The 17,747-nt window shown below is 34.2% G+C and overlaps 1 protein-coding gene across 2 annotated transcripts; it reads left to right on the top strand.

Annotated features, from left to right (window-relative positions):
• Positions 1-2,699: 2,699 nt before the first annotated feature.
• LOC108370779 (sugar transporter SWEET1-like) lies at positions 2,700-12,346 on the top strand. 2 transcript variants are annotated; one of them, XM_017626182.1, is made up of 4 exons: positions 2,700-3,405; positions 3,481-3,706; positions 11,261-11,666; positions 11,736-12,111. In XM_017626182.1, the coding sequence occupies exons 2-4, from the start codon at positions 3,537-3,539 to the stop codon at positions 11,919-11,921; spliced, it is 762 nt and encodes a 253-aa protein (XP_017481671.1). In that variant the 5' UTR covers positions 2,700-3,405; positions 3,481-3,536; the 3' UTR covers positions 11,922-12,111. The 2 variants fall into 2 exon arrangements, with proteins under 2 accessions (XP_017481671.1, XP_017481672.1); XM_017626183.1 differs by having other exon boundaries at positions 2,700-3,706; positions 11,736-12,346.
• Positions 12,347-17,747: the final 5,401 nt, after the last annotated feature.

Below are 17,747 nucleotides of genomic sequence, written 5' to 3'. Positions count from 1 at the left end.
ACTCAAAACCGGGAAAAGTGCCCTTCGTATCAGAAAAGAATAAGCATGTATTGCGAGAAGAAGAATAAACGTCGATATTTGTATTGTGCTATTTGTTTTCCATGGATAATGGCACATACAAAGATTTAAATTGTAACTCACTTTATAAACTCTGTTTTCGTAATACAAAGAAATAAAAATAATCTTTTATTTAAATATAGCATTAAACATTCATAAATACATACATATGTATATACCATGATTCAGTTATAAAAGGTTTTGTAAGTAGGGTTTTATAAAAATTTGATACTCGTCGAAATATATATTTTTTTGTTTGGAACACGCTATGCGATTTCCTTAATTCTTTTTTTAAATGAAAGGTGGTACCGCAGAGGTTGTCTCATACTAATTTGTATTTGAGCAGATAATTGGATCATGAAGTAATTAACGGTATTCTAAAATGTTTATATGCGAATCGAAGTCGGTTTTGTTTTTAGTTTAAAAATTACTTGTTTCTGTAACGGTACATATTCAAAGCCTGGGATTTTGTGGGACGTTGTAACTAGTATTTCGACTGCTGAGTGAAAGATCGACCTATCTCGGCAGCCTATCGAAAACGCCCTATCTCAAAAAGTTTTCAAAAACGTCCTATTACAGAACTTGGTTGAAGAACACCCTATTTAAGAATTCATTTCAAAAACGCCCTTTCTCAGCTGCCGATTCGAAAACGCCCTATATCAGCACATTTTCAATACATTTTGAAGTGAGATAGGGCGTTTTTGAATCGTATTCTGAAACAGGGCGTTCTTCAACCAAATTCTGAGATAGAGTGTTTTTTAATAAAATTCTGAAATAGGTCGTTTTCGAACAAGCTGCCGAGATAGGTCGATCTTCCACTCAGCAGTCGATTTGTAACCTACTTGCAACAAAATAATTGTTTTCGGTAATTTGTCGCTTACGATAAAATCGTACACAGGGGTCGATGTGTACATATGAAGTTCTCCAAGTGAAATTTTAACCTTAATGTTAAAGTCGTGAAGTAAAACCAGTAATTTTTAAGCAAAAATCAAAACCGACTTCAATTCTCATATAAAAGTTTAATAGTACCGTTAATTTCTTCATGACCACATGCTCGGATCTAAACCAAATTAGTATAGGACCACCCTTGAGGCAACGCCTTTCCGATAGAATAATCGATATCGGTTGACGTGGTCCAAAGTTATGCGGTAACATAAATAATAAAATATATATATATATATATTCCGACGAATTGATAACCTTCTCCTTTTTTTGAAGTCGGTTAATAAAGTACCGTTGCAGTTTGTACCAAGATAATTAAAGAAAATTAAACAAAAAATCGATGTGCCAACTCTGAAATAAAATAAGAAAGTTCTGAAATGCTCGAGGTTTTGGCCACTACTGGTAACTCCAGTGTGCAACTCTCAGATTGGACTATTAAAAATTGGAATAAACTGACGAATAATTAATAATTATTAAATTGGAGGAATAAGCTGGCCCACTGGGTCCCGAAAATAGACCCATACGAACATATCGTTACCTTAATATAGAAATTTCCTAACTCACATAGTCGCTGAAATGCAAAAATGCCGTAACCGACTGAGTTTTTTTATTGCTTTAAATCAGTGGTCTCTGAGCACATGTGTGTTTCACACGTATATGATGAGCGGTAGCTGAGCAGTGCTTATAACGCACACAGTCTCACTATTGAATCGTTTGAATGTGTTAGAATGCCGACCTCTGCTTTAAATGATGTGGGGACTTCGATGAAATGCATCATAATTAATTAAAGAGAGAATTTTGGATCTTTACTTAAGAGCGAAATACACAACACAAGCGGCTTGTCAAACATACTTCAAACCTACTTTTCGCATTTCGCCATACACCATGCAAACGTGACTCGTTGAATCAAAGAATTTAAGTTGTCTTCTGGTCCACAATGTTAAAAATTATGGTTTCCTTAGATTTTCCGAGGTGTTAGGATCTCACTCGGTGAAAATTCCGTTGCAAATGGGGCGAATTAATCAATCACAGCGCAAGAGGTTTGACCAAACGTGAACATGGCAGCCAGAAAATCAAAAAACTTATGGGCGAAACACACAACGCAAGCCGCTTGACAAACCTAGCGAAATATCCCTTTGCTTTAAGCCATTTGTGTCGGGTATGGGGGTGTTTGAAGGTTGGACCAGCTGTTTGAGGGAAATTGGAAGGAAACCATAATTTTTAACATTTTGGACCGGAAGACAACTAAAATTCTTTGATTCAACGAGTCACGTTTGCATGGTGTATGGCGAAATGGGAAAAGTAGGTTTGAAGTATGTTTGACAAGCCGTTTGTGTTGTGTGTTTCGCTCTTTAGTTACGGTTTTTTGTATTTCAGCGACGATGTGAGATAGGGCCTTACTATATTAAGGTAACGATATCTGTGGACTTTTGACAAAACAGCCTCTGTGCTTTCAGTAAGTTGGAATTTGGAGTAAGTTGTAAGAAACTTCCATTTGAAAATTTTACATTTTTATTTAACTTTCATTAAGATACCATCTTGAACTAATCCTATTAATGACTAAACATAAAAATATCACTCGAGAACTCAATGAATTACTGCTTTGAAGAGTAAATGACCTTACTCGATAGAAGTTGTTTTGTCAAAAGTCCATAAATACATATGTACATACATATGTATCTATAGATTATAATCATATGTACATGTGTATTACCCGTAGCGCTCTCCATCAAGTAAACAAAAACGACTGTGGAAGTTTCGTCGTTGGTTTTCGTTTCGAGTTTTAGTCGTGTGCACCGATGAAATTTAGTAGAATAAAATATAGTTGCAGCCGTGTTGAATAGCTTAGAAGCTGGCACACATTTGAGTAGAGTTGACGTACTTTCGTTTGAGTGCATTCAACGCGTTTGTTTGTTCTTTAATTTATTTCGCACGAAGAAATCTTTTTGCAATTCTATTCACAACTAATTTTTAAAACAGTACCAGACCCAAACAGAAATTTACTTTGAATCAATTATAAGCTAAACTGAGTGGGCGATTGCCATTTGATTCACATTGAACTATCACATTAATAAAAAAAACTAGCATAATACAAAATTGAAGGTGTAATCAAATTAAGGACAGTGGCAATTGAAATAAAAATCAAAGCGAAATTGCAAAACTATCTCAGAAATCGAACTGCAACAAGGGGCTGGCCAATAAAAAACAAACAAAACAAATGCACAAGCTTGCTGTCGTAGTGTATGTGTAAATTGAATTGTCAGTCAAATATATTAGATAACGGGGCAGTGTGTGCCGGCGGCGGAAGTGCTCTTGAACTTGATATTTGGATAGTAAATACATACATACAAAATACCCGTTGGTTTTGGATAAAGAGAGCTGTTGTGGAAGTCGTAAGAAAATTAGGTAAAGCAGAACGAAGAGAATTGAATGCAGAAGCATATCAAGGTGCAATCAAAGTAAAAACAATTCATTGTCAAGGATATTCGCACCGCATCGGAGGAAATTTTTGAAACTGAGACTTCAACAACAGAAATATGGAAGCTCTTGGAGATTTATTGGCGCCATATAGCGAGCATATTGCTAAACTCGCTGGAGCGGTAACTACCTTACAGATTCTATCTGGGTTCTTTTTGCTTAATGATATCCGGAAAAAGAAGTCTAGTGATGAATATCCGCCGGAACCATTCATCGTTGGTCTTGTGCTGTAAGTAATTGGTGAAAACGGGAAATTAGTACACTACTAAATTCGATTCAGTTAGGGTTGCAAGCTCCTGGTATAACCCAGAAGATAATTTAGAGAGTCCTTCTAAAGAGAAGCTATTCGAGAAGTCAAAGCGGCGAGCGGCTGAGCGGCTTAAAATTAAACATATGAAATGCTATTGAAGTGGCCACGCACTGAGCGGCATTTTTGTATGGCGCCGCTCAGCCGTTCAGCCGCTCATTGCGTGGCCTCGACCTAATCAAGGAGCGCTAAAAAATCACGACTTCTAGATGGGGTTTTGCTATTTATAATTTACGTGAATGTATAAGTTTAGGTAATTTGGCCGTTACAAATGAATTGAAATATGCATTTTAAGATGCAATACAGGCTGACTCCCAAAACGTACCAATACAATGTTTGGATACTGTTCTACTGCGGTATTTAAACTGTTTTTATATGCCGAGTTGCGAAACATTAGGAGTGTTCGCTATGCAGAAAATTTGTACAAGTTGGTACCAATTGTTACCAAATCGTGTTCGTTTAGCCAAAAACCCAGTAAAATTTGCAAGGAGAGAGCACAATTTTGACATTTCATTTGGAGTGGAAGTTGCAAATTCGTACTGGGAAAATTTTTGCCAGTAAAATTTTGACGTTCGTATTCACCACGAGAAGTGTCAAATTTTTACTTTAATCCGTCAAAATTTTCTATTTTCTATCAATTGGCACAGGGCCTTAGAGCGTAAAAATAAGTTACTCTCGCACAAGTGTCAAAAATGTGTCAACACGTGCCAAAAGTCCCAGAGCGTGAGGAACGCAAACAACCACATTTCGTGCCCGGAATCAGCAAATAAGCTCTAAACAATGATTTTATGCGTATTTACCTTATAGGCCAAAATACAAGAGCGCAGTGGCAGTGACAGTTTTTAAAATCAGCTGTTACTGCTGATATTGGCAGTCATTGCCGCAGCAATTACAATATGGCGTTGTCAGTGACAGCTTTTTTTGACATTCCCTTTTGTTTGTTTACATTTTTGTTGTTGTCTTTTAGGCTTCAGTGACATGAACAGAAGTTGGCTGCATTTTATTTATGTCAAATTCAGCATGCGAAGTTTGCTGCGATGAAGGCAGTGGCAGTGAATTTAGAATTTGGCCTAAACTGAGCAGTACTGCCAGCTGCCACTGCTGTATTGTGAGTCGCTTCATTGGACACCCCACTTTCTAAAAAACAGCTGATTTCGAAAAATTGCCACTGCCACTGTCACTGCATTATTGTATTTTGGGCTTATATGGCTAATAAAATTAGCAAATAACTACATTTTCTGAAACTTTTGTGGCATTTTCCATTTCCACAACAGCTGTTATGGAAATTTGACTATTTACACATTTGTGCCCGGAAAAAAGTCTGGGATGTTTCGCGCACGAAGAAGAATGAATTTACGATCCAAAAGTGGAACGTATTCGCTCTCTATTACCCATTTTTATAGCGTGAGCAATACCGTTTGTACATAAATACATATCGAAGAATATGTCGTCTATACATGCTTATCTATGTATATACATATATACATACTTACAAATACGTCTATTCCAGGCGCTACACTGTTTCCCTGCAAAAATCGCGACTACTCCATGCATGCGTGTAAAGAGTACTCCCTAAGGACCAAAGAGTACTCCAAAATTAACCACAATTCATACAAAAAATATGGTCCAATTAACATTGCGATGTCCTAGGGCAGGACCATATACTCCATCCCTGCATTACATCAGAGTAGCACAAAACTACTCCAACATATTAACAATGGCATTGTTGTTATATTTTTTCGTTTGTACACGCTTTTGTTCTTCACTTCTCAAATGCTTTTTCGAAATTAATAAAAACCAAGACAAAAATTAAAAATTACATGTTGCCTCTGACGGTATTCGAACCCGAACATGCTGGGAGCTAAGAACTAACAGCGAGCATCTCTACACGTTCAGCTATAGCCAGACATGCAAATGTGCTTTCAAATGCTCAACTTCAATCACGTTTCGTTAAAACACGAGCAGTGATCGGATAACAAACAATAAGCTGGCGCAGAGACACGAGTTGGTCCGCTACAGCATGACAGAGGAACACTTTTGTAAGTACTCCAATTTACCACAAATAGACTACATGGTCCAACGATTTTTGCAGGGTTTATATCTTCCTCGTTGTGATAATGATGGAACGTGATAATTCTTGAAATCATTTTAAAAGTCATAATGACACGCACTTTTCTTGCTTAGATAAGCACTGAAGTGGTACAATGTACACCAGGGGTTCCTAAACATTTAAGATGATGGAACCCTACTAAACACCACATCAAATTACTAAAAATCAAATGCAGTGCAATTTATATATGAATAAACACTTTTACTAGAAATAGTATACAAAACTTATTTTAAGCGCTTAAAATATAACAATTTCTAGATATATTCTCCACAAAATTCTTTCAAAATCATTAAAAGACATAAGATATGCTTTTAAATTTCGTTTATCTACGTAAAAGCATAGACAGACGGCAACATTGATCCGGATTAACGCCGCAATTACTCTGATCAAAATCGTGCCTTGACAGACGGCAGTAATGCGGATTAACGAGCCGCGAGTTCGTAGGTTCGAATCGCACGGCCCGTAGAATATTCATTTAATTTCTTTTTATTGATTCAATTATAACTTCTGTATTTTTTATTTTAAAGTTGTTCTGCAAACTAGAATAGACATTCATCCTGTCGTCGGTAATGCAGTCACCAAAATAAGTTCTTATTCATTTTAAATTGGATTCCTTTTTGAATTAGAATGGTGACTGCATTACCGATGCTAATTTTGAATTTTCCCTGTATTCTACGCTCTCTGAGTTTTGGTCAGTGCTGTCATCGAAAATTCCCTTAATCCGAGTTAAGTTTGGGAATTAACTCTAGGACTTAATCCGGATCAACTGGAGTTAATTCCCGAGATAATTCCGAATTAGCGGTAAATTTTTCCGGCAGTGCAGTGACTGCAGTCTAGTACAATTTTCCGTATTCGGAAACGAATAGAAAACGACTTAAATTTTCATTCATTTGCGTATGTGGAAAATGTTCGAAACGTTCGAAAAAGATAATGTTATTTGGAAGCAATAATTGTATTTTATTTCTTCAAGCTAAACAGTGGCTGGACGTGCAGAGGAACGTGCCGCCATTTGTTAGCTTCCAGAAGGTGCCGGGTCCGAATTCCGTCAGTCGCTTCCATAATTTTATTTAATTTTTTTAGCCATGAAAAAGTATCTGTGAAGTGCAGTAGGAAAGCGTATTGAGCGAAAAATTCAATCAGCCGAATTTCAGCAAAACACCCAAAAAGGTATACGTTTCGGTATTTTCGGTATTTGTTTGTACCAGAGTTGTCGCGAATATTCGCATTCGCATTCGCAACCGCGGAGCTTCCGCATTAATTTTAACATTCGCATTCGCAAAAATCAATGCGGATCTTTTGCGATGTAAGGGCCGGTTACTCAATGTCTGGTTAACACTAATCTCCGGTTAAACATAGTTATCGACGTTACCGACTCCCTGTTGTATGCAAAAGGGTGAGAAAATACCTTTCCAATGACACCTCTTAAGTCTAAATCGGAAGAGTTTAGGTTCAGTTATTCAAGTTTTTCCTATGCCAATCTTTGAAAAAAGTTAAAAAACATCATCAAAAATCTCATCAATACGATTCCGTTCAATTTCTTTTTTTTTTAATATCTTTATGCAAATATTTTAAGCTTAAACCGTGTTTTAATTTGAGGGGACTTTTTCAAAAAAAATCATTAAGAAACTATTTTTATTCATAAAAAACTCAATTTTTGGAGGTATTTTCAAATCGGTCCAGCTCACTTAAATCTTAATATTTTTCCGAAATATTTTGGTGGACGTCTTAAAATATAATAGATTTTATAATTCCAATGGAAAAATAGTACCGATTTGATTTTGTATGGGGAGCGATGCAGTCTAATGTATATGCTAAAAATATATAAATAAACATAAGTTCCCAACAATATAATTTTGAATTTTGACCATATTATTTGACCTTAAGGGTACGTTAATACATACATATGCATGCAAATGTACCCACATTTAAAAAGAAAAATCATAAAAATTTGCTCAAAAACTTATCTAGTGTTCCGCTTAAATATTGCTTGCATAACTACTCAAAAATAAGTGACTTTCCACTTGATAGCCGTAATCTTCAAAGGCACCAGCGATAAACGTTATTTGCAACACATTTACATTATGTACATATGTACATGATAAGAAAAATCCAACATTAAATACGTATGAACTACATACCGGTATATGGCATGCTGACACCTAATAGATATTTATTAAAATGCATTCCTTGTCAAATTTATATAATTACGTACTTAACATTATCAAAGCACTTCGAGAAATACTGCTTACATACAGTTATATGTACATATATACATATGTAAGTACAATTTAACGCACCTGTAAATTCTGTATTCTGCGTCAGCAACCAATCACAAACCTTGGCGTGGTTGTATGACCGCGTAAAACTGGTTACTTAGGCGTTGAGCAACACTCCACCGACCATGTCATAAAAACCGAGATACATGTAGAACATTTTGCAGTATCGCCGATATCAGGCTTTGGTGGTTAATTAATACAATTTGGAATTTTATTTGTAGTCATATAAAAATACTAGCTGTACCCGGCCACGCTTTGCTGTGGCATATTCCTGTTATATGGATGATAAATTACTAACGAAACAAATCATATATACGTTTCATATGTGTTTGATTTTGTAATTGTTGTTTTCCATTCTCTGCATAGATATCAAGGATATCTGGTTTGCCGAAACATGAACACGCAACATCTGAGAAACAATCCGTTGCCGTTGCAAAGTTTTGGCTGATTAATATTACCCAACATGATAATTGGAACACCTATTTTCAATTTCAGTATGTGGGGTGATCCCTGAAAGATCAATCGAGTTCAAAAATTCCGTTGGATAATTAACTGCTTCGTCTTTTTCCAATCGGCGTATAAGCTATTTCCTCACTTTGAATACTGGATTGAATAACATTAGTGGTATTCACCCAAGTGAGCAAGTGGGCTGACAGTCTGATAAAAGAGCAGATCAGCGCTCAAGCAACGACTGTTGTCAACGTCACTATTATTTTGTTGACAGACATCCTTATTCTACGCAGCAAAAATAGCCCGTTCACTGAGATAGTCGTGATTCCTATAATTAATTTTCTTAATAAGGAAACATTCTTTCGATCAGTTCTCCTTTCGATGTTTCTAAGTTACAAAAAATATGAGGCAATAAAATTCGTCTTAATATTCGTTGATCACTTCGTTTGATAAGATGTTGTAAATGCTATCTTTATTTAAATTGTTCGGAATTTGGATAAGTGGAAAGATTTGAAGTAAAGCTTTCCCAAACACTTTTCGTTTTAAACCAGTTATGAAATATTTCATTTAGTTTCAACATTTTCAGTCTTTGCTTTTAGATAGGTGATAATCCTACTGCAACTATTTCCAAATAAATATTTTTCAAATGCCTTTCGTTTGGTACCCATATTGTATCTCAAACATATTTTCGATTGTAAGTCATCTTAAAACTCTTTAGTTTGACACCCACATTGCAATACTTCATTTATTTAATCAATTTAACTGTGTTTAGGCCTCTAGACTAAACCAAACAATCCAAGACGGTCCACCTTAGTGCTTAATAATATACATATGTACGCACACATCTATAGGTGTATTTAATAGAAACTGTCATAAACTTTTCCCGCCAAATTAACTATCGTTGAGTTTCCCCTCCGAACAGTTTTACTGTTTTGAGGTTTAACTCAATTCTATTGGCGCGGGCACGTCTTTCCCCGTATTAAACCAGAAACCACCTCAGCCACCACCCATCGTCCGCATCCGCCTTACATTTGTACTTATACATACATAAATAATAACACTATGCGACAGTCAAAATCGGGATGGGATGAAACCAACGGGAAATGTTATATCGGTCAAAAACAAGTTATACGTGTCCCGGCGTTTCGATGGGTCACGTCTAGGAATCGAGATATATATATAACTATCATATAGGGGAAATTGTCACCTTTGGTGGTCTTTTTTTGACATAACTCGAGAAAGACTAGTCCGATTTTGCTCAAACAAATTTAAAAAAATTAAAAATTACAATTCCTTTAATCTGTTCATATAACGTTTTTCTATATAATTAACAGTTTTGCCGGTAAAAATAAATGTATGAAAAAAAAAATATTTTTTGCCTAAAATATTAAATTTTTTTAAAACTGTTGATTATATAGAAAAACTTAAATTTACTCGAAGCATTGATCTTTCATTTGCAAGACCCAGTAATTAGCGTTTGTGCTGCTGATTTAAAGCTCAGTTATGCAAGACTTTGACTTTGACTTGACTTGAAAATTGCACATCTGGCAAATGAGCAGCGCGTGTATGTAGTTACCTAAGAAAACAACTTGACTTAGAAACTTGGAGAACTATAGATTTTGGATTTCTAAGTTAAATCAATTTTTAATTTTTTAATAAAATCCCTGCAAATATGCCACAAAAACATGATTCAATAATTAACGGTTTGCTCATTATTGACATTAGACGTTTGACACTCCCTTAGCTGTCTTACAAAAGCTTTGCACACACACAAAAACCCACACACAGTGCTTTGCTAAAGGTGTTCTTACACGATATGTGTTTGCATGTGTACATGCCACCTTTTACATATGGAAATGTCAACATATCGTGTAAAGAAAAAATTAGATTTGTTTCTGTTGTTTGTTTACAAAGCAGATGCACGTACATACGAAATAGGAATGTTTCTATTTTCATCTGGCACACAGATAGAATCATCTGAGTTTAGTTTATATCGTTTTCAAAGAAAGTATTTTTAAATAATTAAATAAAGACTGTGAATTTGACAGACATACGCAATTAAATATGTATTGAAAAAGTCACATTTACAGATGCAAATACATATCGTGTAAGAACACCTTAAGGGAGCCGATTTTGTCAAGAGGGAGCGAGAAAACTGCTTTTTGAGCAAACCTTTTATTATTGAATCATGCCACACAAATATACTTTTTTGTATAAATGTAATTCATCTGGCAATCGAAAAACAAACTCTCAAATAAAGACAGAAAATAAAATTTAAAAAGTTTGAAAGCGTAAATACATTTATTTTAATTGTAATTTTTTATCTATTTTTTTATTATTATTTAATTTTTTTTTACAATTTTACGTGTACAAATACAAGACCTGAGAATCAAAACAAGGAGAAAAAGTAATAGGTGACACGCTGAGTAATTGTTTCTAAGTTTCTAGGTAAGTCAAGTTTAAGTCTTGCATAACCCAGCTCTTTGGGGAACGTTCCAAAAGTTGCTTGTTTTGTATAGGAAAAGGTTTCTCATACAAAAATCTTTTGAGACTTAATAATTTTTATGAGAAAAAATTTAAAACATTTGACATTTTAGAGACCAAATGATAAAAAAAAAATTAAATATCTCCTATTTTCAGTGCTGTTCTCACCTTAAAGATGGGTACATTGATAGGCGATTCTGCCACTATAACGGTGAATATCCTCGGTTTCGCCCTTAATGTCGTTTTCTGGACGGTGTTCTATTGGTATGCTTCGAATGAGAGCAAAATGAAAATATGGTCAAAAACTGGCATTGCTGTGGCATTTACGGTAGCTTGCTTAGCGTACGCCACTTTTGAAGACCCGAAGAAGATTGAATTCCGTTTTGGTATGCTCATTACCGGCATTCTGGTATTTTTAGTTGGATCTCCACTCTTACGACTCAATAAAATAATCGAAAAAAAGAGTACAGCCGGCATGCCATTTCCAATTATATTTACAGGCACGCTGGTAGCGGCATGTTGGGCCCTATATGCAATTTCTATTCGAAATCCAATGATGGCCGTAAGTGAAAAGAAAATGTTTTACCTACTTATACATATATTTAATTAATAACAATATTCTTCTATTTAGTACCAAAACCTATTCCTATTAGTCCTGAGTTCTATACAATTATCGCTCTTTGCTATTTACCCGAATACACCAACAAACTCGGATTCGAAAGTAACACAATCACCATCTTCATTAGAACACAAGGGGTCTAATAATAAAACATCAATTCCTTCGACAAGCAGCAATGATAATAAAAAGTTGAACTGAACAAGGTTTGCTACAGTTGACGAAGGCTGTGAAAGTGCCTAGAAATCAGATTTGAAGGCTTGGAGATAATAATCTCACTTCATCGTATTAATCTACTAAGATTTACAATAATATGCTTGCGCTTTAGTCATTTTAATCGCTAAGTATTGCCACAACGCATTATTTGTATTGTGTTCTTCCAAATGTGCACAAAAACAGCAAATCGCTTTGAAAATTAACTAATAACACTGTAATTGTAATTTTTGACAATAAAACAAATCTTCCAAATGTAAATTTAACATTAAAGTAAACCGCTACATATGTACATAAAAATATCTTTGAATATTGCGATGTAAAAATTAGCAACTTAGCAAAATTAGTACGTATGCAATTAGTTTGTTGAAATATAATAAAGAAAGAATGAGCATATATGTACATACGTAAGTACATACACACATAACACATTGTAACTTTTCCTATCATTAACCTTTTTTTTTTGCTTTTTGTGGTATATCACTCTGAAAGCGTTTTATGCGAGGGAGCTTACGGTTAATAACTGTGAGAAATGGAATCGCCAACGAAAATAAAGGCCAACCTCAGTAGTTATTTATGACATTTTTTTTGGTTGAAAAGGTCAGTAAGTTTAATTTTGCTGCATAGAAAATATATGATGAAATTGCAACGAAGTAAAACAAACTATAAAGAATAGTAAGTAGAACCATTATTATTCAATCAAATAATCACCGTTATAAACTGTTTTCTTACAAACTTTAAACACTCGAACTTTTTTATCACTACTCGTATCCAAGTCAAAAAAAGTAAGTGCGCCTGGGCCACACTGAAGAAGTGAAACTTACGTTATATACCTAGTTGTCTCATAACCAATATATATGTACATACATACATACACCTGCTTTTGCTTAAGGTTATTTTTTTGTCTTTCTATCTAGATCTCTCCCTCTACCCTGTTCGTTCGAAAATTGTTCTGTTTTCCTTTATATTTATTTTTGTTTTTATACTCTATCGATAACAAAATCGATAGTAACATTCATCAAAATATCGATAACAAAATCTATAAAAATAACGTTAACAAAATCGATAAAAATATAGTTAACAATATCGATAAAAATATCAATTTTTATGTCGATAATTCCGAGAAAACCGAAAATATCTAAAATCCCGAAATAGTTCCCAGATTGAGTCTCTGTGTATCTATCTACATACATATATCCTTTTTTTTATAATTACCTTTGTATTAATCTTTCTTCCCCTACCTTCATCCTTACTTTTATCGGTATCTTCATTCCCATCTTTTCAAATATTTATCTTTATTTTTACCTTTATATTTATTAGTTTCTTCATCTAGGTACACCTTCACCTTTATTTTTAAATTTACCTAGGTCTTCATTTTTGCCTTTATCTTTACGCATCTTTGTTTTTATTTTTACAAGCTTTTTACTTTGCCTTTATCCTTTTCTTTATCTATGTACGTACTCACCTTTACTTTCATTCTTGTATTGGTCTTTATCTAAGTCATATTTTTTAATCTTTTATTAGCACGGAGCAGCTCGGCCAAACACTAGCATATGTGTAAGCGCCGATCTATTATTATTATTATTATTATTAGCACGTTTTTGTTAAATGAATACCATGTGCATACATTTAAGAAGCACTTGTTTCCGTCCCAACCATTTCCGTGTGTAATTTCCGTTGAATTTGCCAATTTACTCCCAACCCAACCAATCGCCGCACAGTGGGGTAATTGATGTCGATATTGCGTATTAATTCAAAAAATGGATTTCAAAATACAAAGAAGGGTTTAGTACCAAATGAAAGTAGATAAAATTATTCTACATCACTGTGTAATCAAAAATCAGGAATGGCATTTAAAAATTTAAATGGGAACTTATTTATTTTTTTTTTTGCAAATACTTATCTATATATCACAGCGCACGGCAGTGCGCGCGAGTGACGAAAGCAGCCACAGTAGCATGCTGAAATGACTCGCTTGTATATACACGAGATTTGGAAGTTTTTATCCAGACGTCCAAACGAAATGTTTGAGACATCGTTGGAAAGGTCTTGAGAAGTGTGTCCAGAAAATGTATTCAAGCTTCATAAACGATTAAACGGATTCCTAAAAATTGGGCTAAAGTGTTGCGAAACAAAACACGTTTTTTTTTTTGCTTTTACCGGTTTAAGGAGGCATGTGGGCACACCCAACATATTTAGTGTTATTTTATAGGCCAATACCTTTCAAACGATACCTTATTTATTAATTTCCTGCTACTAGTTGGAAAGATATAGAGGTAAATGGGTTTTGGTTCGTGTCTCCACTACGAGATGCTTTGGTATGTATGTGGCGTCTGTACATACCTTCATTAAATTTTTTTAAAACTTTCAGGAATTAAAGTACAAAAAAAAACTAAGAAGGTTTTATTCCAGGATGTTTTGATTCGTATGCCTTTGTGGGCGTGGCTGTTGCCTGAAATTCGAAAAAAGGAAATTTTTTTAACTACCACTGAGGCCGCACTACTCAGTCTATGTCATTGATGCGGACGTCAGTAGAAGGGTCTTCAAACAAGCCATCTAACGCTAACTTTTTTGTTTATGAAATATAAATATGTCATAACGTTATCGCCTGAAAACTAAAAATCGGGCTGCTGAAAATAGAGATTTCGGGCATTTTCTCAATAACTAGTCAGTCGATTTTATGCTAGGTTTCCTCAAGTCTAGCCCAAAACCTTAGCTTTTATTTGGTTTATAGCTTATATCTGTGAAAACTCTTGTTGTGGAGATATGGTGATTCAAATTGAAAAAAGTCGCCCCAAATAGCGACCAATGGTTTAAAATAAATTTATATTCCTCTAATTTGGTTACTTTAAGATATAAATATCACATACCCAGTTCCCTGAAAAAAAATGCTCATTCCTCGATTGCCACTTAAACCGAAATTGCCTGCAAATCGGGGGGATTTCCCGCGAGTTGACAAGTTGAAGGATGCAGCTTTGCTAATCACTTCGTAGATGTCTTGGAAACCACAATTTGTGTGCATTTTAGAGCTTTTTTCCAGTCACATGCCGATATTGTAATATTTTTCACCATTTTTATTGTATTTAGCTATGCTACATGGGTTTATCACCCGCCTTCGACCTACCTGGAAAGACGCATACAATATTACCTACAGTTGTACATAAATATGTATGTATGAATGCATTTAGTTCACCCAATGTGCCGCTACTACTTACATACATATGTATGTATAAATTGCCACTGAGCAAAACTACTTGAGAAAAAAGCATTAGTTTAATAGCACGAGTGCAACACCGTACACGTGATAGAAGTAAAACTTCTAAAAAAAACTCATGTGTGCGCCCCACACCCGGTAGAAATCTTAACCAAAATAAACTACGAGACTATCAGACGAAGACAGTTGTTTATTGTATCCAAAGTTGGTACCCAGTTTATAAGTTTTTATCATATCTAATTTTTTTTTTTCGAATACAAAGGATATGATCATTCTTTTTCGCTTTATTCCGTATTCGAAAAATTATGTTTCAATGGACACATCGATTTGAATACATAATTTAGATTTAGATAATATGTTTAGCAATTTATTTGAGAAAAATAAAACATTTAGATTATTGTTATGAATTTTCGTCGATTTTAAATTTGCTACTACAAAATAATTGATATCAAATAAAACACCTCTTTGAGGTAAAATTTTCGTGACGAAAATTATACGCATTTTTTAACTGCCTTTGAAACGTACGGAAAAACTTTTTTTTATTTATTCGGAACGTTGCGAAAATGCGTCTACTGCTAGAAACACAAAACAAAAAACAGAACTTTTGCAACGATTCGTATGAATAAAAAAGATTTTGCCTACGTTTCCAAGGCAGTTAAAAAATGCGTCTAATTTTCGTCACGAAACTGATATCATAAATTTTGTGTTTCTAGTTTACTTTCGTCACTCGAAAATTTTACCTCAAAGAGGTGCTTTATTTGATATATAATACGCGTATAATACGCGAAGGGATTTTTTGTCCAGGACAAAAGATTTACACCGTTCACTCGATTTAAAAAATAGGTGTCAAATTAAGCGCTCGGCCTGTATATGCGCAAACTGGTTTTATTTAAATTCAAATTATTTAATAATCAATATCTGCACCGTTGTTCGATATTCCAAAATGAGGCGTCAAATGAAAAGGCTTGGACTGCAGAAGTGCAAGGAGGTTTTTTTTTGAAAAGAGTTGCCACCTTTTAAAAAATTATATTGCCTGTATATGCGCAAACTGGTTTTATTTAAATTCAAATTATTTAATAATCAATATCTGCACCGTTGTTCGATATTCCAAAATGAGGCGTCAAATGAAAAGGCTTGGACTGCAGAAGTGCAAGGAGGTTTTTTTTTTAAAAGAGTTGCCACCTTTTAAAAAATTATATTCAAATTGCATATTCAAAAAATAATTCAATTATTACAAAATGGGTATCAAACGAAATGGTTTTGAACAGCTTTTTTTCTTAACTGTAGGAGGGCTGCCAGCTGTTTTACATCAAATTCAATTTGAATTATGGGTATAACGTAAGAGAAAAATGTATCATCAACCTTAAGGGGTTTCAGAAAATATTGGCTTGAAAATACTCTGAAGAGGGTTGCCGCCTGCTTGAAATGTCGAATTTAGTTAACTTATACACAAGTTATATGAAATACGAAAATAGAAATCTTTAGTTAGAAAACTAAGAATATTATTGAAGTGTTAGCAGAAGGCTGTCACCTGTTTAAAAAAGTTAAATTTATTTAATAAGTTAAATGAATTGTGAGAATATGGGTATCAAAGGAAGGGGGTTTGAAAATTCTTTTTTTTTCTGAACTATATTTAAGGGGGTTGCCACATGTTTAAAAAATCAAATTCAACTTAATTAATCAGTTAATTAAAATATGTATCGTAATGTCAGACGAAGCAGAGTTAAAAAGGTTTTAGCTTGAAAATACTTTTGAAGAGGGCTGCCACACGTTTGTAAGGTCTCGTTAGGTTAACTGATACAAAAATTATATGAAACAACAATACGGGAGTCGAACGAAGGATTGTTAAGAAATCTTTAGTTTTAACATTCAGAATATTTCAAGAGGGTTGCCACGTATTTGAAAAGTTACATTAAAATTATTCAAAAAGTTGGATGAATTTTTAAAAGGTGGGTATCAATCGATATGGGGTTTTGAAGGCATTATTTCTGATATATGTTTAAGAATTCAGATTCAACTTGAATTAAGGCAAATTGATAATTGAAAGAGGGTTACCATCTGCTTAAAAAGTTAAATTGAGATAATTAAAAAAGTTAAACCTTCTGACCTTTAGTTTAGTTTTCTTTAAGAACTTTTTTTATTTGTATAGGGTGATTTTAAATTCGAGGAAATTAAAAGTCTGCACTTTGCGAGACCTCTCTTTACTCAGAGACGGCTGCTTTAAATGAAATATGGTACTCGGGTCGCCTATAACTCTGACTAACATTTGGAATATTTTTTAGGTTTTTTGAATCAAATTTTGGGTGTTTTAACGTCATGCGGGTTCACTAGTAATTTAAAAATAGTATATGTATACAACTATGTCGTTTACTGAAAGTAGCCTAAGTCAGGATAGGCCTTTTTGGTTCCCAAAAAATATTGAAAGCTTAATAAAAAAATCAAAATTTTTTAAGGGAAACTAATTATTTTTTAGTAAGTCACTTAAGCTACATTAAGTGAAAACTACACATATGTACATAAGTACATATCGTCCTTTAAAGTACAAAACCGCGTATCGTCGTTCTGCAAAACCGCGTAATTGACGCTTCAGTATTGTTTTT

The sequence above is a fragment of the Rhagoletis zephyria genome, unplaced genomic scaffold (genome assembly GCF_001687245.7).
Source record: "Rhagoletis zephyria isolate East Lansing unplaced genomic scaffold, Rhagoletis_zephyria_1.1 Rzeph_scaffold_04475, whole genome shotgun sequence".
Taxonomy (NCBI): Eukaryota; Metazoa; Arthropoda; class Insecta; order Diptera; family Tephritidae; genus Rhagoletis; species Rhagoletis zephyria.
Note: the sequence above shows the minus strand (reverse complement) of the source record. Positions and strands in the feature narration are given on the sequence as shown.

Coding starts and splice junctions, on each gene's coding strand:
- LOC108370779 (XM_017626183.1), top strand. CDS start 3,537: ATGGAAGCTCTTGGAGATTTATTGGCGCCATATAGCGAGCATATTGCT. Junction 3,707..11,260: donor TTCATCGTTGGTCTTGTGCT/GTAAGTAATTGG, acceptor TCCTATTTTCAG/TGCTGTTCTCACCTTAAAGA. Junction 11,667..11,735: donor TTCGAAATCCAATGATGGCC/GTAAGTGAAAAG, acceptor TCTTCTATTTAG/TACCAAAACCTATTCCTATT.